The 25,049-nt window shown below is 43.6% G+C and overlaps 1 protein-coding gene across 6 annotated transcripts in view; it reads right to left on the bottom strand.

The window, feature by feature from the left end:
- The window catches only part of ATP11B (ATPase phospholipid transporting 11B (putative)), a 245,491-nt gene that overhangs the window by 159,068 nt on the left and 61,374 nt on the right, over nucleotides 1-25,049 (bottom strand). For all 6 annotated transcript variants that reach the window (XM_073626287.1, XM_073626288.1, XM_073626283.1 and 3 more), the window contains exons 3-4: nucleotides 8,624-8,713; nucleotides 548-628 (exon numbers count right to left, since the gene is read on the bottom strand). In XM_073626287.1, coding sequence (XP_073482388.1) covers nucleotides 548-628; nucleotides 8,624-8,713 — 171 coding nt within the window. The remainder of the gene's footprint in view (nucleotides 1-547; nucleotides 629-8,623; nucleotides 8,714-25,049) is intronic.

The raw sequence follows: 25,049 nt of genomic DNA, 5'->3' as shown, positions 1-25,049 counted from the left end.
GCAGGAAGAACCCCCCAATTTAGGTAAGGGAGGGAAGAGCAAGGCTGCTGAATGTGACCAGGTTTCATGTTACACCCTAAATATGGGTGTTACATGGACTATTGTCAGAAAGGTGGAATTAGCCTTTGATATTTCCTGCATGTAAATGAGCAGGCAGCTCAAGCACAGCAGCATTTTGTCTGATACATTTTTAAGTAAATCAGGAGAAAACCTTTGAATCGCTATGCTAGCTCTGACTGAGCAGCAATAAAGAACTGTGGTTGCTCTTCATTGTGACTTGCAGCTGTAACATTCCACATGTGTAGTTCTAACACAACAGCTGTCCAACTTTGTGTCTCACTAACACAGGATAGTGCAGAAAAATTATAGTAGTGACATTTTTCCATAGTTCCCTTTAATGACCATACACTTTTTCTTCCTCCAAGAAAACTGTCAAATGTGTTAAAGCAGGCTCTCATACATAACTATTTCATCCGCTGCAAAAGAAAGATTAGCAGTGTGAGGTAATGAATAAACCTGTACTTTTTTTAGGTTACTTATGCAATACCTGTTTAATAGCAGTCACTGTAATTACAAAAAATAATGGAAGTCCGCTTGTTACTGGACTTGTTGGAGTATCGATCATAAGCTGCAAAAAAACAAAAAACAAACAATAACAAAAAAAACGTTAAATCATACAGGAGTTTTATACTATTGTCAGATGAAACATTTAAAATGAAAAACTTTATAAAGGGTCTTGCAGATGCCATTTAGGAAGACCCACCAAGCAAGTTACATCTGTGCTTCCAAATGCCAGTCATTTCGTACTTTATAGGGATCTGAAGAGACCATTGATACTTATGAGCAATACGTCCCCTGCAAAAACTACTATATATTTCCACACACTTGCACAGACAATTTCCTAAGATTTTTGTGCACCTTCTAAGATTATATACCTTCTAACAAATACAACATAACAAGTAATACATATTCAGAAATGTATACAGATATTCGGAATATGATGTAATGAAAACCATACTTCAAATTCATAAAATCTGGGTGCTCTAAACTCCTGTAATAAAAATTTGTTTTTTCCTCAATTTGTGCCAAAAAACAAGACAGAACTTCACTGGCTCTTAATGAAGGGGCTCCTCTATTTATTTATTTTGTTTCTTTTTATAAGGTGCCCATTATATTGACATATATGGCACTGTAACATTAGAGCGGAATTTTAGCCATAACAGTTTGATAGCAATTAATTCTCTAACAAAAGAACACATATTCCACATTAATAATTATGCTATTAAAATTAGTGTGTGCAGTAAACTGCCTCCAGCATTGCTCCTGTCTCATCTTGCTAAAGGCTGCCATCTTTGTTGAAGCCTAGAGAAGTCACTTCCTTATTGGAAACCCTCCCTTAGTTTGTTTAGTCTCAAAAATGAAGTGTCACTTTCACTAATTAAAATATAATCAATTGCAGCTTGGATTGTCTGCATGTCTTGGCTCAATTAGAGCCAGTTTCACACCACAGAAATGTTTTTCTGCATGCAGGTTTTTGATGTATTCCAGTGTGTTTTTCATGCTTTTTTAGTGCATTCCAGTGTGCTTTTTCCCCTCCTTTTTTTTTTTTTTGCCCCATTTCATGAGTCCGTTTGCTGCAATGCTTGCTTTCTGGTGCGTTTTTCATACATTTAAATGTGTTCTGGTGCAGATTACCTCGTTCCAGTGCAGTTCTTGGATTAATACTATGATGATGTCATATGTTGTGCAGTGGGCGTTTCAAGCCTCCTAGTAGAGCTCAATGTGGTTTACACCATTACTACATGTGAGTGCAATATAGACGGATTTATAATTTTTAACATTTTTTACCACTTGAGTTCCGGAAGATTTTACCCCCTTCATGACCAGGCCCTTATTGGCTTTTTAGCACTGCGCGGTCATTAAACCGTACCCAAATTAAATTTTTCACATATACAGTTGTGCTCATAAGTTTACATACCCTGGCGGAATTTTTGATTACATGGCCATTTTTCAGAGAATATGAATAACAAAAACTTTTTTCACTTATGATTAATAAATGGCTTCAGCCAAACACTAATCAGTCAACTGTGTTTACTTTTTTTTAATCATAATGGCAACAGAAACTTCCCAAATGACCCTGATCAAAAGTTTACATACCCCAGTTCTTAATACCGTGTATTGTCCCCTTTAATATCAATGACAGCTTGAAGTCTTTTATGGTATTTGTGGATGAGGCTCTTTATCTTCTCAGATGGTAAAGCTGCCCATTCCTCCTGGCACAAAGCCTCCAGTTTCTGGAAATTCTTGTCTTGTCTTGCATGAACTGCAAGTTTGAGATCTCCCCAGAGTGGCCCAATGATATTGAGGTCAGGAGACTGAGATGGCCACTCCAGAACCTTCACTTTATTCTGCTGTAGCCAATGACAGGTTGACTCGGCCTTGTGTTTTGGATCGTCATTTTAGAACGTCAAAGTATGTCCCATGCGCAGCTTCCTGGCTAAAGCAAATGTTCCTCCAGTATTTTTTGATAACATACAGCATTCATTTTGCCAACAATTTTGACCACATTTCCTGTGCCTTTGTAGCTCACACATCCCCAAAACATCAGCGATCCACCTCCGTACCTTTCCGCATAGGCCTTGTTGACTCCTCTCCAAATGTAGCATTTATGATTGTGGCCAAAAAGCTCAATTTTGGTCTCATCACTTCAAATGACTTTGTGCCAGAAGGTTTGAGGCTGGTCTCTGTGCTGTTTGGCGTATTGTATGAAGGATACTTTGTGGCATTTGTGTAGTAATGGCTTTCTTCTGGCGACTCGACTATGCAGCCCATCTTTCTTTAAGTGCCTCCTTATTGTGCATCTTGAAACAGCCACAGCACATGTTTTCTGAGAGTCCTGTATTTCATCTAAAGTCATCTCGAACAATTTTCCTGGCAGTTGTGGCTGAAATCTTAGTGGGTCTACCTGACCGTGGTTTGGTTTCAACAGAACCCCTCATTTTCCACTTCTTGATTAGAGTTTGAACACTGCTGATTGGCATTCTCAATTCCTTGGATATCTTTTCATATCCCTTTCCTGTTTTATACAGTACAACTACCTTTTCCCACAGATCCTTTGACAATTATTTTGCTTTCCCCATGACTGAGAATCCAGAAACATCAGTGCAGTACTGGATGAAAGATGCAAGGGTTTGTCAGGAGTCCAGAAACGCATTGACCTTTATACACACACACTAATCACAAGCAAACAGATAACAGGTGAGGATGGTTACCTTTAATAGCCATTCAAACCCCTTTGTGTCAACTTGTATGCATGTTATTAGGCCAAAATAACTAGGATAAGTAAACTTTTGATCAGGGTCATTTGGGTAGTTTCTGTTGCCCTTATGATCTAAAGAGTAAAACACAATTGATCGATAAATGGCTTCACCCAAACACTAACCATGAGTGAAAATGTTTTTGTGTTATCATTCATATTCTCTAAAAAATGGCCTAGAAATCAAATTCTGCCAGGGTATGTAAACTTATGAGCACAACCGTATAGAGCTTTGTTTTGGTGATCACAACTGGGTTTTTTTATTATATAAAAATGGAAAACAGTGAAATTTTAAAAACACAATATTTTTTACTTTTTGCTATAAAACATATCCAATAAGAGAAAATTAAATGTATTCATAATTTTAGCCCAAATGAATTCTGCCACCTCACAATAAGTGCATATTAACTGAGTGTGAAAGCTACAAACTATGGTATATATATATTGAAATTTTTATTTATTTTTTAACCCCTTCCTGCCGACCGTACGCACATATGCGTACTCGGCTTTCCGGGGGTTATACCGGGATGATGCCCGCAGCTGCAGGCATCATCCCGGTACCGTTGTTTTCAGCGGGCGATCGGCTGCCCGAGTATAACAACCGATGCGGCTAAAAGCCGCTTGGCTGTTATACCGGAGGAGCGGGAGGGGACATCCCCCCCCCTCCCGCCGCTGTTACCGGGCCTCCCGTGCGATCGGGAGGCCCGGTGTCCAATCGGGAATCTTCGGCGGCTAGGGGCGGGCTGGAACGAAGCTGTGAGCGGCTTCGTTCCAGCCTTCTAATTGTAAACGCGGAAGCGACGTCATGACGTCACTTCCCGTTTACTCGGCTGCCAACGGCGCCGAATTTAAAAAAGTACACAGTATTCAGAATCGCCGTTTTCGGCGATCTGAATACTTTGAAGTGTAAAGGAGGGATGGGGGGTCTTTTAGACCCCCCATCCCTCCATAAAGAGTACCTGTCACCACCTATTACTGTCACAAGGGATGTTTACATTGCTTGTGACAGCAATAAAAGTAAAAAAAAAAAAAAAAAATTTAAACACAATTTATAAAAGTACAAAAATAAATAAAATAAATAAATGAAAAAAAAAAATTTTTTTAAAGTGCCCCTGTCCCCGCGAGCTCGCGCAGCGAAGAAAACGCATACGGAAGTCGCGGCCACATATGTAAAACGGTGTTCAAACCACACATGTGAGGTATCGCCGTGATCGTCAGAGCGAGAGCAATAATTGTAGCCCTAGACCTCCTCTGTAGCTCAAACCTGGTAACCGTAAAAAAATTTTAAAGCGTCGCCTATGGAAATTCATAGGTACCGTAGTTCGTCGCCATTCCACGAGTGCGTGCAATTATAAAGAGTGACATGTTTGGTATCTATTTACTCGGCGTAACATCATCTTTCACATTATACAAAAAAAATTGGGGTAACTTTACTGTTTGGATTTTTTAAAATTCATGAAAGTGTCACTTTTCCAAAAATTTGCGTTTAAAACACCGCTGCACAAATACCGTGTGATAAAAAATATTGCAACAATCGCCATTTTATGCTCTAGATTCTCTTCTAAAAAAATATATATAATGTTTGGGGGTTCTAAGTAATTTTCTAGCAAAAAATACGGATTTTAACTTGTAAACACCAAATTTCAAAAATAGGCTTAGTCATGAAAGGGTTAATACTAGTAATAGCAGTGATCAGTGAACTTGTAGTGGGACTGTGACATTGTGGCAGACAATGTGCCACTAACTGGCACTGGGTGGAAACTGACTGACATCACCAGTGACACTAATACAGTGATCAGTAAAAATACTATACACTGTTACTGTACTAATGACATTGGCTGGGAAGGGGTTAACATCTCAGGGTAATCAAAGGGTTATGTGTGTGCCTAACAAGTTTTAATGTGTGTATTATGTGCTGCTTTTTACTGAAAAACTATGTGTCCCTTCTCCCTGCTTTGCCCTGGACCCAGAAGCAGGGAGCAACATACAGCTACTTTGCTGTGCTCGTAGGAGCCACCTGTCCACGGTAGAATGCAAGTGGTCCTGAAGTGGTCAATCAATGCTACAGAGTGCAATTTCTCTCTCTCCTTTTTTTGTGCTCAGTTAAAAAATGCTTTGTCCTTTTGTAAATACCTGAAGTCTGTATTGCTTTTGGGAAAGAAGTCTAGCACAGTTATGCCTCGTTCACACTGGCATCATGAATCGGCTTTAAGGGCACATTTTAATTGCTCCCCGAACTAGCAAATGCAGCCCACAATGTATAAATGGACAGCAGACAGAGCTGTTGACAATTAAAAAATGTGTAGCACAAACACCACTACAAGACGCATTGAAAACTTGTCAACTCTTTGCATTAAAGTCTATAGAAATGTGCCGTAAATATGTCTGTAAAATTTACGGCACAAGTGTGACTTGTTTACAGTGCGTTTGATAAGAGTTTCTAAAAACCTCAAGTGGGATAAAAAAAAAACCCATGCTGGAGGAATACAATATCCTAAAATACACATGATAGAGGGGATTATAGATTGTATAACAGTCACTTTATTATTACTACTATATAATTACTATACTTATAAATGTATATAAAAGTATACAAATTCATATAAAATACATTGTAACAGAATCTAGTTTGCAGAATGTAGCGAGTTCTTTTCTCTATGTCTAAAGTTATTTCCACTGGTGTTACTTTCCCCTTTAAATCAAAGGACATCACTTGAAGGGCATCTGGAGTGCGCTGACATGCGCTAAATGCTATAGGCATGTTAGCTTGCTTTAGTATTTTTAGCAAGTGTACTTAAGTGAACTTAGCCCTATGGAGGATGAGGATATTATGTTTTATAAAGCGAAAAATCTATATACAACTCATTCTTTTCCACCTTTACGATTTCCAGACACACTGCCACCTTTATTAACCAGTTCCCGCCTGGCCTATGGCAAGATGGTGCTGGCGGGAACCTCTCATCAGTCTGCGGGGACATCATATGACCGCCGCCGCCCCCCCCCCCCCCCCCCCCCCCCCCCCCCGGATCACGTCCCTAGCGGAGCCGCAGAGCAGCGCAATCTGTCACCGGCTGCATCCACAAGACACAGCCGATGACTGATCTCTGTACCCCTCCCCTGCCAGTACCATGTGAACGCTGTAACCAATCACAGCAGGTCACATGACAGTTGTAAACAATGAATGGCTTCCTTTCAAGCCATCCATTATATACAATTGTGTTGCTAGCTGTGATCACATGGTACAGACTAGGCCAATCACAGCCCATCTGTACCATGTGATTAGCTCTGGACAATCACAACAAAACAAACTGAATGAACTGATTTCATTCAGTAAAATGCTTGCATAATGCAATGAAATTCATTGCTATAAAAGATAAAAAATAAATAAAATAAAAACATTTCTTTGCACAATCATATGGTGGTCTTGTATGGTCCTGGCATTTTTAGGCCATCAGTACATCAGGACTAAGCAATTTTCAGATACACAGCATCTCACGAAAGTGAGTACACCCCTCACATTCTTGCAAATATTTCACTATATCTTTTCATGTGACAACACTGAAGAAATGACACTTTGCTACAATGTAAAGTAGTGAGTGTACAGCTTGTATAACAGTGTAAATTTGCTGTCCCCTCAAAATAACTCAATACGGCCATTAATGTCTAAACCGCTGGCAACAAAAGTGAGTACACCCCTAAGTGAAAATGTCCAAATTGAGCCCAAAGTGTCAATATTTTGTGTGGCCACCATTATTTTCCAGCATTGCCCTAACCCTCTTGGGCAATCTATGCTGTCAGAATACAGTAGCCACTTAAATGATTTAGTAACCAGTCGGGGGCCCAGTAGGTTGCAGGAGGAAAATGGAGAGGATTGGTTCCTGTATACACGACCCTTACTGCCCCTCCTGTCCAAGTGTAAAACAATGTGACAGGGGGGCTGCACAGGCGTCCTGGAGCAAGGGGTAGGGTCACCACTGCCACCCCTAACACTGCACTAACGGTTGGAGGGTGTGGTAAAAACATGTTAACTATGGGGTTTTACTATCCCCAAACTGCAAATGTAAACGAGCCCTTACTGTCCTGAGCCCCCTATAAGGCTGCTTTTACATTGATGCGCTGCGGTTTTCCTGCAGGCTAGCTGCGCCATAGACTTCTATTCTATTCTATTCTATTTTTTACACAAATATGTACTTTGAGATCTTATGTCATGAAAAATAATATACTCAATTAAAGCTTTTAATGCCACATTGCAAAGTATAATCATCCTAAAAGACAGAAAAAATACCATTATTGAATAACTTGTATGTACTTGGATGTACACCCATGGTATGACCATAGCACAACCATATTGTAATCTACTGCTGATTGAACTATGTCAGACCCATATTGGTATTAATTAACTTGTTAACGTAAATTGAATGTATACACCTCTGAATTAACAATATAAAAATATGATTCAAGCAATAAAATATTCAGACTTTTGGGAAAGAAACTGCAGCTCTTCTCTCCCCTCACTTCTTAGTCTCACAGGCTTCGCTGAGGCAATGGCTCCCGCTGCGGTCAATCAAACCCAGTAATGAGGGAATAGGGGGCGGGGGCGCGTCCCGTTGTCTGTCTATAGACAGACAGTAAGGCTCGGGAGCGAGCACACACACACGCCCTCCCAGAAAGTGGCTTTCCTTGGGAGGCATTTGCCAGAGAGGAGGAGCCAGGAGTGGGGGACCTGAGAAGAGGAAGTTTGGGGTCGCTGTATATTTCCTTTGCACAGAGCAGGCAAGTATAAACCTGCTATTTTAAAAAAATGCATTTACAATCACTTGAACTTTCCTAAGTATTAGGCCTCTTTCACATGGCTGGGTAGCTGTGCCTGCCGGATTCCTGAAGTGGACGGCGTCCAGGCTTAGATCTCTCTACCTAACCACAGCTATCTGCTCTGTGTGCAGCTACATGCACACAGCAGTGGCTGCTAACAGACCACCAGTGATATAAATGGACTGAGCGGCCACTACTGATCACATAACACGGTAATTCCAGCAGCAAGAATCCATTTTTGCCACAGGAATCCAGCAACTGCAGCTACCCAGCAGTGTAAAAGTGGCCTTATGACTTTAGTTTACTGCTGTGTAAGTTCCTGATGCACATACACTACCAACAACATACAGTCCTATGGGTTAAGTAAACATTTTGAATGCCCATTTTTTATGAAGCATAAAACATTTCTAGCACGCTCCCAAAAATCAATTAATGATCTAGTTTAAAAAAAAAAAATTTTTTTAAATTACCTTGTGTACAAAAGTGCCAACTTACCTGAACAAGAAATATGATGAGAAAGTAGAAATTGGCTATTCTTCTAAATTGTTCAAACAAATTTTTTGGAACAAAATTTAACACAGTGTACTGTAAAGAAAAAAGGAAATGGTTATAATGCATATGCCAAGAAACAAGCGAACATTACAAATATTGATAAAAAAAACAAAAAAAAAACCAGCATAAACACCCTAGGTATCTATAACTGCAATAGTAAAGTATATGTTTTCTGGCCTCTTTATGTCACAAAAGTTTTTGCTGAGTTTTTGGTTTGTTAAACAACAAAGTCATAAGCTTACAATTACAGTCAGTCAAATTGAAAAGAAGAAATACAAGACATGAGATACATAATACAATCAAAAGGTCAATACAGCTTCAGAGATCTCTGACAATCGGGGTAGTCTAAAGCAAGAAAACAAAAAAAATTCCTCTTAAAGCAGAACTTCTCTCAATCAACATTTTCCCAGAATCATACTTACCTACGTGGATGCAGCATCAGTCCGATGCTGCATCTGTCTCCCGACACCTCTACACTGAGAACCCCGCCCCTTATGTCGTCACAGTCTCGGGGCATGATGGGACTGTGACCACATAAGGGGCGGGGTCACCAGGTGATATCACCCGGTGGCCACGCCCCATGCCTATATAATTGGTAGCGGACCTCGCTCACGGCATTACAGCGAGTGGGAGCGTCGTGTCAACATCTCAGGAAGAGAAGAGGAAAGAAGGTCTCCCGGGAGACCGGGCTCCTCCGCTAGCAAAAGAGCGGCAAAAGAGCAGAAGATAGCGGAGGAGCCCGGCAGAAGGAAGAAGGCACCAGAGAAGAATCAGAGAGCGTGGAGACGACACCGGAGAGAGAGAGAGAAGACCCCTGAAGTCGGAAGAAGACCTCCCGGAGCTGCCTAATAAATCACTTTAAAAACCTGTGTCTACTGTGTTTTTAATTGATACTTTTTTCCTAGGTGAATGGGTAGGGGTACCATGTACCCCATACTCATTCACATAGGGTGGGGGGCCGGGACCTGGGGGCCCCCTTATTAAAGGGGGCTCCCGGATTCCGATAAGCCCCCCGCCTGCAGATCCCGTCAACCAACAGCCAGGGTTGTCGGGAAGAGGCCCTTGTCCTCATCAACATGGGGACGAGGTGCTTTGGGGTGGGGGGGTCCATAGCACCATCCCCCTCATGTTGAGGGCATGCAGCCTGGTATGGTTCGGGGGGGGGCGCTCGCCCGTCCCCACCCCCTTCCCTGACCGACCGGGCTGCGTGCTCGGATAAGGGTCTGGTATGGATTTGGGGGGGGACCCCCATGCCTTTTTTTCGGCGTAGGGGGTTCCCCTTCAAATCCATACTAGACCGAAGGGCCTGGTATGCTCTTGGAGGGGAAATCCATGCTGTTTTTTTATTTAAAATTTGGTGTGGAGTTCCCCCTCAAGATTCATACCAAACAGTGACGGACATTGGCGGGGATCCAAGTCGGATCCCCGTTCAATACGAGTCGGTACCCTGTCGGGTTGCTATGGAAATGGCAAACCGCAACTAAACGCAACCGCAGCTAATCGCACTGTACAAATGCAATACAAACAAATGCAGCTGATCGCAGTGCCTGGAGTCTTGAATTAACACAGAAAAAAAAAACCATGCTTTTAACTGCGGCAGAATAGCCGTCCGTGTGAAAAGTGCCTACAAGTAATGGATCAGAGGTTACTTCCTCTTTAAGAAAACATTTGAAGTGGCTGTCCAAGTTTTATTACAATCTCCCTTTTCAAGTATTTCACCTAAATCTTGTTCCTGCTTAACTATGTATGGGAGTTTAGTTGGGCCTATGAAATCAGTGATATGTATAGGGTTGAAAGCACACCCCTACAGTAGGGATCCTTTAGGCAGCTATTTTCCAAAAGATGTTACGCGTATTGGAAAGTTTGTGCATTTCTGGCTACTTTAATATGGTATGCTGACATACCATGTAGGATAGGTTACACAAAGTGGCTACAGTGCCTAGATCAGTGATGGTCATGTTAGAGAATAACGGTGTCTTTTGGTGACATGTCCAGAGGGGCATACAATAGATTAGCTTTCATAATTGTGTTTTGTTAGTGCTATATGATGGGCATCAATGGTTTTTTTGCATATGGATTATTGTAAACACATTTCAGAATTTTTCTTCTGGCCGCTTTATTACACACTTTTTACATACCGAAAAATAATAAATAAAATTGCATTAACATATGATCACATTAAGGGTAATTTAACTACCAAATGAACTATTTACAAAAATACTTCAACACAGGTCTTTGTCAGACGACCCTCAGCAGCAAGAAACAGATAGTTGGCTTGCACTGACAATCTGTGGACTGTGTCTGGAAGCTGCCGACACCTGCTGATGCAAAATCTGGCCACATTCATCTCCACAGTGACTTGCTAAACCTGTCAACTGATTACTTGAGAGTGAGAATAACTTACCAGGGGAACTGGGGTTGGTGGAGCTTGCCCAGGGTTGAGAGACATTCTCCAGAATTTCTGCTGCCAGCTCTCCAAGGATTCATTCAGTTCCTAGACTTTAGTGCTGGACCGCGGCCATCACTGACAGCGCTAAAGCTTGCCAGAGCCTCTGTCACCCAGTGTGCAACCCGATGTGCTCCAGACTGAATTGGAGGTCTGGAGCACAGCAGGCCGTTTAAAGTCTACACGACGCTTGTTGGACACAGAGTCATGATGATCTTTTTGTCCTAATATTTTTTTCTTTAAACTCCAATGCAAACGGTAAGCATAATCTGACAGGCTACCACACCAAGCATTGAAACAATGATTTCTAAACATTAATTTACTCAATGAGGTGTCTATAGAATCTACACATCATCTGTAAGGCAGCCACTCAAACAATTTAAACCCCACAAACTCAGGATAATTGATATATTACAGTGCAGATCTAAGTGAGAACCTAACCAAGGCTGACTATAGTGCTGAACAAAGACAGCCTGTAAGAAACAGGACTACTTCTACATAAATGATAGTTTCTCCACTGAGATGCAAAGCTCAGTGGAGTTTGGTGAATTGCGTTGACTGTAATTATTATATAAATTCTAGACAGCTGTTCCGAAATAAAGGCAGACAGATGGCAAAGGACTAGTCGCCAGTATTGCTTGTGGTCGCACTGAGGCCGATCTTTCCCCATTACTGAAGTACCATGCCTTGTTCTACACCATCTCTATGTTGCCCTAGTAGAAGCTAGAGCTGCACGATAAATCATTAAAAAATTGCGATCTCGATTCACCCCCCCACACTATCTTAATTAGGAATGGGCGAACGGTTCGATCCGAGCACAAGTTCAGGCCGAACTTTGGTTGTTCGGATGTTCTGTGAACACCGAACAATTAGCTGTGTTTGGGGCAGATTCGAAAGCCGCTGGAACATCGTTAAAGTCTATGGGACACTACCATGAAAAATCAAAAGTGCTCATTTTAAAGGCTTATATGCAAGTTATTGTCATAAAAAGTGTATGGGGACCTGGGTCCTGCCCCAGGGTTTTTTTTTGGGCGCAATATAGATAAAACGCATTGGAAAAAAAAAAAAAAAAAAAAAAAAAGAGCATTGGGTCCCCCAAAGTCCATTACCAGGACCTTAGGGTCTGGTATGAATATTAGGGGGAACTCAGAACCAAAATGTAAAAAAAAAAAAAATTTGCGTGGGGGACCCCCTAAAATCCATACCAGGCCCTTCAGGTTTGATATGAATTTTAAGGGGAACCCTGCACCAAATTTTTTTTTTTTAAATGGCGTAGGGGTCCCCCCCCCCCAAAATCCATACCTGACCTGATTTTAAGGGGAACCCTGCGCCAAAATTAACCGCTTCAGCCCCAGAAGAATTGACCCCCTTCCTGACCAGAGCACTTTTTGGGATTAGGCACTGCGTCGCTTTAACTGACAATTGTGCGGTCGTGCGACATTGCACCCAAACAAAGTTGACGCCCTTTTTACCCCACAAATAGAGCTTTCTTTTGGTGGTATTTGATCACCTCTGCAGTTTTTATTTTTTGCGCTATAAACAAAAAAAAAAGAGCGACAATTTTGAAAAAAAAAAAAAAAAAAAAAAACAGCAATATTTTTTACTTTTTGCTATAATAAATATTACCCAAAAATAGATTAAAAAAAAACAATTTTTTTCCTCAGTTTAGGCCGATATGTATTCTTCTACATATTTTTTGGTAAACAAAAAAAAAAAAAAAAATAGCAATAAGCGTTTGCACAAAGGCTATAGCATCTGCAAAATAGGGGATAGTTTTATGGCATTTTTATTATTTTTTATTATTAGTAATGGCGGCAATCTGCGATTTTTATCGGGACTGCGACATTATGGCGGACACATTGGATTACTTTTGACACTAATTTTGGACTATTGTTATTTATACAGCGATCAGTGCTATAAAAATGCACTGATTACTGTGTAAATGACACTGGCAGGAAAGGGGTTAAACACTAGGGGGCGATCAAGGGGTTAAGTGTGTCGTAGGGAGTGATTCTAACTGTGAAGGGGGATGGTCTACTACTCACATGACAGCGATCACTGTTCCCAATGACAGGAAGCAGTGATCTCTGTCATATCACTAGGCAGAACGGGGAAATGCCTTGTTTACAAAGGCATCTCCCCGTTCTTATGCTCAGTGACACAATGGCGGGACACCCAGCGGACATCGAGTCCACGGGACCCATGGTCACGGAGCATACAGCGAATGCACACCCACAATGCTGCATCTTAAAGGGGACGTACCTCTATGCCCTTTTGCCCACCCGTGCCATTCTGCAGACGTCTATCGTCATGCGGAGGTCGGGAAGGGGTTAAAAAATGGCGTAGGGCGCCCCATCCCCCTAAAATCCATACCAGACCCTTATCCAAGCACGCAACCTGGCAGGATGCAGGAAAAGAGGGGGGGATGAGAGCACCCCCCCTGAACCGTACCAGGCCACATGCCCTCAACATGGGGAGAATGCTTTGGAGTAGCCCCCAAAGCATCTTGTCCCCATGTTGATGGGACAAGGGCCTCATCCCCAAAACCCTTGCCCGGTGGTTGTGGGGATATGCGGGCGGGGGGCTTATCGGAATCTGGAAGCCCCCCTTTAACAAGGGGACCCCCAGATCCCGGCCTCCCCCCCATGTGAATTGGTAACGGGGTACGTTGTATGCCTACCACTTCACAAAAAAGTCCTATATTAAAAAATAAAAGAAAGAAAAAGGTCCCGCAATGTAAATCACGGCCGCCCGACGAACCGAAAAAGAAAAGAAAAAAAAAAAAGCTGTTCTGCCAGGAAGTCCCCGTGTCGTCAGAGGGGGGCGGGGTCACCCTTTTACATCACCGGGTGGCCCCGCCCTCAGCTATATAAGAACGGTCACCCAGAAGAAGCATCAGTCGGCGGGAGGCGGAAAGGTTGCGGCTTTTTTTTTTTTTACTTTTTCAGTCCATCGTGCGGCATGGATTTACATCGCGGGACATTTTTTTTTTCTTATTTTTTAAATAAAGGACTTGTCCCAAGCTGTCTCGTCTTTTTTTTTACTATTTTTGACACTTTTTTGTGAAATGGTAGGGGTACAATGATATGGGGGGGAGGGCGGGATTTGGGGTCCCCCTTGTTAAAGGGGGCTTCCAGATTCTGATAAGCCCCCTGCCCGCATACCCCCACAACCATCAACATGGGGACAAGGTGCTTTGGGGGGCTACTCCAAACCATGCTCCCCATGGTGAGGGCATGTGTCCTGGTACGGTTCAGGATGTCCCCCCTATTTTCCTGTGGCCTGCCAGTTGTGTGCTTGGATAAGGGTCTGGTATGAATTTTAGGGGGACCCCCCACGCAATTTTTCTTTAAATTTTGGTTCGGGGTTCCCCTTAATATTCATACCAGACCCGAAGGGTCTGGTAATGGACTGGGTAGGGGAACCCATGCGCTTTTTTTTTAATGAGTTTTATGTATATTGCCGAGACCCGACAATTCATTACAGCCGCGATCAGTTTTAAAATGACAATTTTTCCTAGAAATGTCATTTTGCTGTGGTACTGTTTTAAACACGAGAAAAATGCGCCACTTTACAGGCATACTATAGAACACACCCCAGGCACGATATTTAAAGGAATATTTAATTTGTATTGTTTTGCTTTAAACACACTGCTCCTGAAAAAATGACGTTTTTAAAAAAAATGTTTACATCTTCCCTGGGGCAGGACCCGGGTCCCAAACACTTTTTATGACAATAACTTGCATATAAACCTTTAAAATGAGCACTTTTGATTTTTCATGTTCGTGTCCCATAGACTTTAATGGTGTTCATGTGTTCTTCCAAATTTTTTGCCTGTTCGGTATGTTCTGGTGTGAATCGAACCGGGGGTGTTCAGCTCATCCCTAATCTTAATCCGGCATTTCCACGATTTATGTAACAAATATAAGGCTGACCGCAGGTCAGCCTGTTTTTGTAGGCGGAGTCAGGCTGCATAAAGCCGGCCCGCCTCTGCCTCCGTCCCTCGTGGTCGTAGGCTCTCGTACAGCGTCATTCCCAGGCGACTCTGACGTCACTTCGGGGTTCGGAGCAGCTCGTGCGGTGCCTCGCTTCTCAGCTCTGCATCGACAACGCTGTTTAGTGCCTCTGGGTCGGCAGAGGGGCAGGTAAGGGGAGTCTCGGCTTCCCTATTCGGTTACCCCACTCGGGGTTAGTGTCACTGGGGGTGTTGCGTGGGGAGGGTAGCGGTTGTTGTGGAGTATAGGTGCTTCTGTCAGGGGTTATCAGTCTGCTTTCCATTTTCATGTCAGCATGCTGTACTGAGGACTCAGGAGCAGGCTGGAGGGGGGCAATGGAGGACGGAGGAGTAGTTCTACAGGGACACTCGGCTCAGCTCCATGGCTTCACAATGTTTTGTTGCCAACTGCTATTTTCTGGTATTCAGGGCACGTTGGAAAAAAAAAAAAAAAAAAAAAAAAAAAACCCTCACGTTCCTATTTCTCCTTCTATAGTGGTTTTTCACATTGCAGCAAGGTGCTCAGGATTCTGTTTGGTGTCTCCCAGGCTGTTCAGGTATGTATTGTAGGTTTTAGTTAATTTTTCACACTTCTGCTGGTGACTCATCACATCTATGGGTTTCTATAGATTGAGGTTTGTTTTATTGGCTGGTTCTGTTACAAGTCTCCTTTTTCGGTGCTCACGCAGCATATCGTTCCTTTTTAGGCAGGTCATGTTTTTCTTATTCATGTTACATTTATCATGCATGTACGTTTCATCCATGCAATTTACGTTTCGTCCATGCAATTTACGTTTCGTCCATGCAATTTTCCTTTCAGTCATGCAATTTTCGTTTCATTCATGCAATTACGTTGTCTCATGCAAGGTTCGTTTTTTCACACAGGGTACATTTTTCGTGCAACTTATGTTTCACGGACAATCATGCTTTTGACGTTTCAGGTCATTCCTGTTTGGTGGTACTCATGTTTTCCCATCATGTGTTATCATCATGCGATTCATGTATTCTCGTGACGGGTGTAATCGCGTGGGTTTTCACGTTTCTCATGCTCACTTTCTCTCATACTCTCCTTTTAATTCGCACTCTCTTTGATTTCATTTTCACGCAGCTTGCGTTTCTTTGACATATAAGTTGCTTGCACAAGTCACGTGCTGCTTCCAGTCTTCTCTGGTTATGGTCCACAGGCTTTTCTGTCGCGTCTTCATGGTAACTTCGGCATCTCCACTGCAGTCACCTGTCACGTGTCAAGTTCATGCGGATTGAGTTGATCATTTCTATTGGCTTGTTCAGTGGCAAGTCTCCTCGTCCGTATCGCATACGTACACCTCAATTTTCATCCTGCTTGTTACACGCTACTATTTTCATCACTAGCCTGACACGTTTTTCAGGCCTGAGGTTACGTTTTTAATTTACCATGACCGGCATGCTCTGTCCGGTCCTTGTGTTGTTGGGGGTGGGGGGGGGGGGGCGGCGGCCATTATTTCACAGGTAAGTCTTGGGTCACTTGTTTTAGTTCTTTGGTTTCTCAAGTTGTAATTGTTGTTTGCAGATCATGTCGCAAGCAGCGGATATTGGGGATTTCGCTTCCATCTCGCCTTCTTCAGCAAGGGGGGTCGGAACACGGCAGCGTACACTCCCTCAGAACCTGGACTGTTCCTAGACTGATAGCAGAACTCCAGCGCAGGAGGATTTCATACCCAGCATCGTCTCGGAAAGCCCAGCTTTTTAGGTTGCTGTTCTCTCGTACAGCAGTTACAAGTGCGGAGCAAGTTACCCTTCGGACTGTGGCTGCTTCCTAGGCGGAGATTCACACTACCCTTAGTTCTCTGGCCACGTCCTGCCAAGAGTTGCGCAATAGGGTGGAGGTTTTGGAGAATCAGCCGAGTCCGGCTACTGCAGCAGCTGCCTGCCCAGTGGCTTTAGCTGATTCTGGGACCCCCTCGGTACCGGTTGGTCCAGGTAATAATTTGTGTGCTCCCCCTGTCACCCCAGCACATTTTATTCTGGCTAATATTAGGAAGGACATTCTAGAGGGGAAGGATGTCAACCTGGCATCCCTATTAATTGCTGCCCATGACGTTGCGGACAACAGGTCCTACGCTTGTGGGGATGTTTCGGTAGTAGTGAAGACCAGGGATCACAGACTTAATCGCAAGTTGTCCATCCCTGAGTTTGTCTTGGCCTTTAGTCTCTACAGAGATATAATCTGCTCTGTTACTCCACTTAGGAGGGAGGAGTTGGACCTGTACCTATATACAGTGGTCGAGTTAGGCCACAAGTATGGGGGGTCCAACTTTTATGATCACCGGTCTTTTGCCACTAAAGCTGCGACCCGTTTTGCTCAATTTCAGGTGGTGACGGCTTGGAGCAACATAGATACCGAGTTATTTTGCCGGCATTTCGCCGGGCTCAGGTCTCCGGTATGTGCGACTTGTCAGTCTTCGACGCACACGGCATACTGGTGCCCCAATTCGGAGGTTCCTGCACTACCTAGTACGTCCAGGGGGTCAGGCATGATGCTCCCTTCCTCAGGCTATCCGGCTCCATTGGATAAGTTAGGCCGTCCTATTCATTTTCTGGGGAAATCCCAGATTTGCAATAACTACAACCTTGGGGTATGCAATTTCAGTCAATGCCGGTTGCTGCATATCTGTACTGGGTGTTTCAGGGCTCACCCTAAGTCAGCCTGTTCACTTAAGCAGGATAAAACGTCATGACTAAGCCGTATCAACGTACCTTTCTGGCAGGAGTGTTTAGCTGCCCACCCGTCACCTTCTTGGAGCGTTTTTTTGGCTAGGGGTTTCACTGAGGGTTTCCACACAGGGTTTAGTAAAGGGATGGTGAACCCGCGCAGTGGACATAAAGACTTAATTGGTAAAGTTTAGAACTGCTGCCTCCCAACAAGCAGTCACCCTAAAATGGGGACAGCTGAGATATATTAGAAATGATAGAAGGGTTTGGCGCTGTTCCTATTTAGTTTCCTACCTCCATATAGGTTACTAGATTAAAATAAATTCTTAGGTGCACCGTGCATATATCAAATATTAAATACAAATTAACAATATGGATTCCCAAGTATACCGTGCATGTGTCAATTAAATATTCTGCTACAATATTGTGCAATCATAGGTGATACATAGACATAACTTAAATGCTTACATATGTAATATTGCTAGGGAGGGAAGAAAGGAGGGGGGGGGGGGAAGGAAAAGGGGGGGGGGGAGGGAGAAGGGAGTGAGATAGGGAGGTGGGGAGGGGGTGTAGGAAGTCTGTTCCTAAGGAAAATTACAATAACAAGATAAAGTGCAAATGTGCTGGTGCAATCCAAAAGGCAACAGTGACAAGATAAAGTGCAAACGTGCTTCAAAATTCTTTAGTGAGTCTCTTGTGCCATATTCTTGTGCTGTGGTGATAATCCTTCACTTATAATATCTCTTTGCTCTGAAAGTGCAGCCACTCACCAGATCACTTCACCCCTGCGGGGGTAGTAGGCAGTTACAGTTTTATCGCCACTGTACAGCGATCGCTGGCGGGCTCAGGATCGTGGTATATCATATATAAAGAGAGAGGGAGTGCCCATAGCGTAAAATTGCTTTAAAAAAGTTTTATTACACAAAATGAAAGGGTACTCACACTTTTACAGTAAAAATCAAGCGAAATGGTAAAAACGTCAAAACCGTCATAAATATCCTTCAGACGTCCTAACGACGAAACGCGTAGGGCGTGGCCTAATCTGTGCTTCCCAAACATCACCTCCTGTACCAGCGCTGAAGGATATTTATGACGGTTTTGACGTTTTTACCATTTCGCTTGATTTTTACTGTAAAAGTGTGAGTACCCTTTCATTTTGTGTAATAAAACTTTTTTAAAGCAATTTTACGCTATGGGCACTCCCTCTCTCTTTATATATGATATACCACGATCCTGAGCCCGCCAGCGATCGCTGTACAGTGGCGATAAAACTGTAACTGCCTACTACCCCCGCAGGGGTGAAGTGATCTGGTGAGTGGCTGCACTTTCAGAGCAAAGAGATATTATAAGTGAAGGATTATCACCACAGCACAAGAATATGGCACAAGAGACTCACTAAAGAATTTTGAAGCACGTTTGCACTTTATCTTGTCACTGTTGCCTTTTGGATTGCACCAGCACATTTGCACTTTATCTTGTTATTGTAATTTTCCTTAGGAACAGACTTCCTACACCCCCTCCCCACCTCCCTATCTCACTCCCTTCTCCCTCCCCCCCCCCCCTTTTCCTTCCCCCCCCCCCCCCTCCTTTCTTCCCTCCCTAGCAATATTACATATGTAAGCATTTAAGTTATGTCTATGTATCACCTATGATTGCACAATATTGTAGCAGAATATTTAATTGACACATGCACGGTATACTTGGGAATCCATATTGTTAATTTGTATTTAATATTTGATACATGCACGGTGCACCTAAGAATTTATTTTAATCTAGTAACCTATATGGAGGTAGGAAACTAAATAGGAACAGCGCCACACAGGGTTTGTCTCCCTACCATCTGATAGTTATGAGTGTAAGAACCTTAGGTCATCTTCTGTAGATACTGAAGCGGTAGATTTGTTATTACAGTCAGAACTTGATAAGGGGTTTGTCATCAGGCCATTTACTTCGCCACCCTTCCGGGTATGGAGGGTCAACTCACTGGGGCTTGTTAGAGGGAAATTTTCTAATAAACCACGTTTAATCTATGACTTGTCTGCCCCTCATTGTTCACATGTTGCTAGCCTCAACTCTTTGAACCATTCGGAAGAATTTTCTCTCAAATATGCTTCAGTGGATCAAGCAATTCAGTCTATTATTGAGGTGGGCTCAGGCGTTTGGTTGTCCAAAGCGGATGATGCGGATGCTTTTAAGCTTCTGCCTATTCTGCCGTCTCTTTGGCAGTGGCATGGTATCAAATGGAAAGGTGTTTACTATTTCGCCACCAAGCTTACATTTGGGTCTAAAAGTAGCCCTTGGTTGTTCAACTCTTTTGCTCAGGCTCTTAGCTGGATCCTCACGTACAGGGAGAATTGTCACAAGGTGATCCATTATTTAGACGATTTTCTCCTCATTGAAGGTGGTGATCAAGTCCCTTCTGACTTGCGGAAACTTACTTCACTTTTCTCTGCAGTCAACATACCGCTGGCTGTCAATAAGATGGAGGGTCCAGTTACCAGACTTACGTTCCTGGGTATTACACTTGATACGCAATCCATGCAGGCCAGTCTTCCCACAGATAAGCTTGTGAGAATCAGAGATCGCATTCATGCGTTCACAGTCTCCCAAGTCTGTACCAGGGTGGAATTACAGTCACTTCTCGGTATGTTAAATTTTGCTATGAGGATCATTCCCCAAGGGAGAGCTTTCATTTCTAGATTGTTATCATTATTGCCTTCGGCCCCCAACTCTGATGCTCAGGTGTTCCTGGATCCTTCCGCGCTTTCTGACCTTCAGATGTGGGATGAGTTCCTGCAGCATTGGAATGGGGTTGCTATGTTTATCCCGGCTGAGTCTAATTCCTCTCCCCAAATTTTCACAGACACAGCAGCCACCAAGGGCTATGCAGCCATTTTCGGTTCACATTGGATGGCAGGATCTTGGTCGGACGAGGTTTTGGCAATTTCTCGGTTCACTGAGACTTCGGCTTTGTTCGAAGTGTATCCCATAGTGGCAGCTGCTCAGGTATGGGGGCATTTATGGGCAGGACAGACAGTGGTTTTTTCTACTGATAATCAAGCAATCTCTGAGATTATCAACAGTGGCAGATCCAGATCCTTGCTGATCATGAGATTTGTGCGTAGGCTCATTTGGTTATCCCTTCATTTCAACTTTCACATCCATTGTAGATTCATCAATGGTATAGACAATATAGCGGCCGATGCTTTGTCCCGGTTTAATTTCCCGTTATTTTTTCAGCAGGTCCCGGACGCAGACGCTTGCGCCACGCCTTCTCTGCAGTTCCAACAATTGGTGATGGATTAGACTCTCATTGGGTTGAAGCGGCTAATTTAATCAACAGTTCTTTATCTCTGAATACCAGGAAGGCCTATGCCACAGCTTGGAGGGTCTTCCAGGCCTTCCAGGCAAGATTTCCTAGCTTTAACAGTTACAATATCCAGTACCTACTTGCTTTTACCGCTTTTTGCCACTGTCAACTCAAACTGGCCCATAGTACTATTAGGACGTATCTGGCTGGCATTCAACACTTCATGTTTTTAGAAGACCCTAATAGGCCCTCTATTTTCTCCGCTCACCCTATCAGGGCCATCCTCAAAGGAATCCAGAAGTGTAGCCCTCCTGTCAGGCTCAGCAGACTTCCCATAACTGGTCACATTTTCCGGGACATGTCCGATATTCTCTCTAGATCTCCTTTTGGGTGGTTACCAAGCTTGGTGCTTAAGGCAGCGATTTATCTGGCCTTTTTCGGTTTTCTGAGGCCAGGGGAACTTGCACATTCTGGTTCAGGGTCTCGCATACTTCTGGCCAATCAGTTGGTCAGGCACCCAGGCTATTTTTGTTTACATTTACATGCGTGCAAGACACAGCAAACAGAAGGCGGTACGGACATTAGGTTTTTTGAGACCGGGAAGGCATGGTGCCCGGTATCAGTGTTAGATCAGCTAGTCAGGGCTACGGCTGATAAACCTAGGGATGGGCCTCTGTTGCCCTTCCCTTGTGCTCCCTTCTCTGTAGCTCAATTCACTCTACACTGTCACATCCTTTTGGCTAACCTGGGTCTGGACCCAAAGGCATACTCTGGTCATTCATTTAGGATAGGAGCGGCTTCTGCAGCTTCACGCCAAGGGGTCCCTGCTCATATCAAAGAAATTAGGCAGGTGGAGGTCAGCTTGTTTTTCTAGGTATATTCCAGATACTGTTTTGGAAATGTCGCAGGCTTTTGTCAATTTGGCTGATTAAATGTGATTCAGTGTATAATAAACTTTTTGTTAAGCTTTCATCCTACTGTATTATTTTTGCCCCCTTTTAGGCATACTGACCACGTGACCCCGGCACACCTCAGGTCAATGTTCTTTGTTGTCTTTGTTTGTCCCTTCACTATCACAGGTTGACTCCGAGTACAAGTATAAGGCTGACCGCAGGTCAGCCTGTTTTTGTAGGCGGAGTCAGGCTGCATAAAGCCGTCCCGCCTCTGCCTCCGTCCCTCTTGGTCGTAGGCTCTCGTACCCCACCCACCCATTCCCTTTTTTCTTTATTTTTCCATTCATTTTTATTTCATTCATTCTCTTCTCATACTTGGGTATGCCCCCTTTTAGGCATACTGACCACGTGACCCCGGCACACCTCAGGTCAATGTTCTTTGTTGTCTTTGTTTGTCCCTTCACTATCACAGGTTGACTCCAAGTACAAGTGCAGAGCAGTTCCCTGGCTCACAGCTGTGTCATTTACAGATCAAAAGGGATGAGCCTCAGTTTGCAAATGAGGTCAGTTTAACCACTTAAATATAAGCCTTTTTCTGACACTTGTTGCGTACAAGTTAAGATCAGTATTTTTTGCTAGAAAATTTCTTAGAACCCGCAAACATTATATATATTTTTTTAGCAGAGAATAAAATGGCGGTGGTTGTATTATTTTATGCCACACTGTATTTGCACTTTCAAACGCAACTTTTTGGGTAAGAATATACTTCAATGAATTAAAAAAAAACTAAACACAGTAAAGTTAGCCCAATTTTTTTGTAGATTCTGAAAGATGGTGTTACGCCGAGAATTGTGATCTTTATTCTAAGCAAAAAAATTTAAGTTACGTACCGGTAACGTCTTTTCCTGTAGTCTTTCAGGACAGCCACAACAGAGAGAGATAGTCTCCTCCCCTTCCTCTAGGAAACACTGCGCCAGCCCATAAATTCTCTCCTCCCCTGCTGGACCTCAGTTTTTTCAAGATCACCTCCGGCCAGCTGGGGAGACACAAGAACACATCAATAACATACCATCCAAAATCATCATGCTGCGTTCTGGTCTTATACAAGACCCCCCAAAGCTTAGGGTGGGTAACTAGGGCTGTCCTGAAAGACTACAGGAAAAGACGTTACCTGTACGTAACTTTAATTTTCCCTTTTCGTCATTCAGGACAGCCACAATAGAGAGGATAATCGAGCACTTACCAATTAGGGTGGGACTACAGCTTGCAGAACTTTTCGCCCAAAAGCCTGCTCACCTTCCGCCACCAGGTCCACTCTGTAATGTCTAACGAAAGTGGAGTAGCTGGACCATGTCTCTGCCTTGCATATTTGCTCTGGCGTTGCTCCAGCCTTCTCTGCCTGGGAAGTTGCCACTGCTCTGGTGGAGTGTGCCTTTATACCCTTAGGGATCTCCTTCCCTGCCAAAAGAATATGCCTGCCCAATAGCTAATCTAAGCCATCTGGCAATCGTGCGTCAGGACGCTCTGAGACCCTTCCTGGCCCCGGAAAACAAAATAAATAGAGAATCAGACTTCCTTATTTCTTTAGTCATCTCTAGGTACTGTAGGATACACCTCCTTACATCTAAAAAATTAAATTTTAGTTCCCTTTCTCCTGAAGGATTGGGACAAAACGAGGGTAGGACTATTTCCTGGCTTCTGTGAAAGCCTGACGCCACCTTAGGCAAAAAAGCTGGATCAGTCTTAAGGACTATCCTGTCTGGCAAAATAACACAAAAAGGAGGTCTAATTGATAAAGCCTCAATTTCGCTAACTCTCCTGGCAGTTGTCACTGCTACTAAAAACACTGTTTTTAAGGTAAGCTCCTTTAACAAGCATTTGTCCAATGGCTCAAAGGGAATTCCCGTAAGGCTCTGTAACACTAGTGATAGGTCCCACCCGGGAAAGGGTGGACCTCGGGTAGGTCTCTGTCTTGACAGTGCCCTAAAGAATCTGACCACCCATGGATTGGTAGCCAGAGACTTCTCCAGAAAAGCACTAAGTGCTGAAACATGACTTTTAAGGGTGCCTACAGATAAACCCTTGTCTGCTCCACACTGCAGAAACTCCAACACAGCTACGGGACTCTGCACCGAGAAAGAGTTTTCTATGCACCATTTGTTAAAAAGGAGCCAGACCTTTTTGTAAATCTTACGCATCTCCTTCTTCCTACTGTTGAGGAGGGTGGAGATTAATCTCTGTGAAAATCCCTTAGATTTTAATATACCCTCCTCAGTAGCCAGGCCGCTAATTTCCACTGATGCACCTGTGGACAGAGGACTGGACCTTGTGAAAGAAGATCCTTTCGAGGTGGAAGGAATAGGGGCGGTTCCACTGCTAACTGACTGAGGATTGAAAACCATGCCCTTTTCGGCTTATGTGGAGCTACTAGAATAAGAGAGGTGCTCTCTAGTTGAAACTTTCTCAGAACCGCGGGTAACAGCACCGGAGGAGGGAAGGCATAGCATGTCCTGAAATGCCAATTCTGAGTTAATGCGTCCACCCCCAGTGCTCCTTCTCCTGCGTTTAGGGAGAAAAAACAGGGGGTTTTCGCGTTGTCTCTTGAAGCGAAAAGATCCACTTCCGGGGGTCCCCATTTTTCAGATATGAGATTGAAAACCTCCTGGTTGAGGGTCCAATCTCCTTCCCTTAGACTCCTCCGGCTGAGAAAATCTGCGATTACATTCCTCTCCCCTCTCAGAAAAACCGATGAGAGTGAGAGAGTGTTGGCCTCGGCCCAGCTTAGAATGTCCTTTGCTAGGGCCAGCAGACTTCCACTTCTGGTGCCTCCCTGTTTGTTTATATAAGCCACGGTAGATGAGTTGTCTGACCGTACCTGAATATGGTGGCCCTGAAGTTCCTTTTTGAAAAATCTGAGGGCTAGGCCCACTGCCCTCAGGTCTTTCCAATTGGATGATCTTTTCAGTTCGTTGCCCTTCCACACGCCCTGCGCTAGAAGGGATCCCAGATGTGCCCCCCAGCCTTTGCCACTTGCA

Source organism: Aquarana catesbeiana, linkage group LG04, assembly GCF_042186555.1.
Source record: "Aquarana catesbeiana isolate 2022-GZ linkage group LG04, ASM4218655v1, whole genome shotgun sequence".
Lineage (NCBI taxonomy): Eukaryota > Metazoa > Chordata > Amphibia > Anura > Ranidae > Aquarana > Aquarana catesbeiana.
Note: the sequence above shows the minus strand (reverse complement) of the source record. Positions and strands in the feature narration are given on the sequence as shown.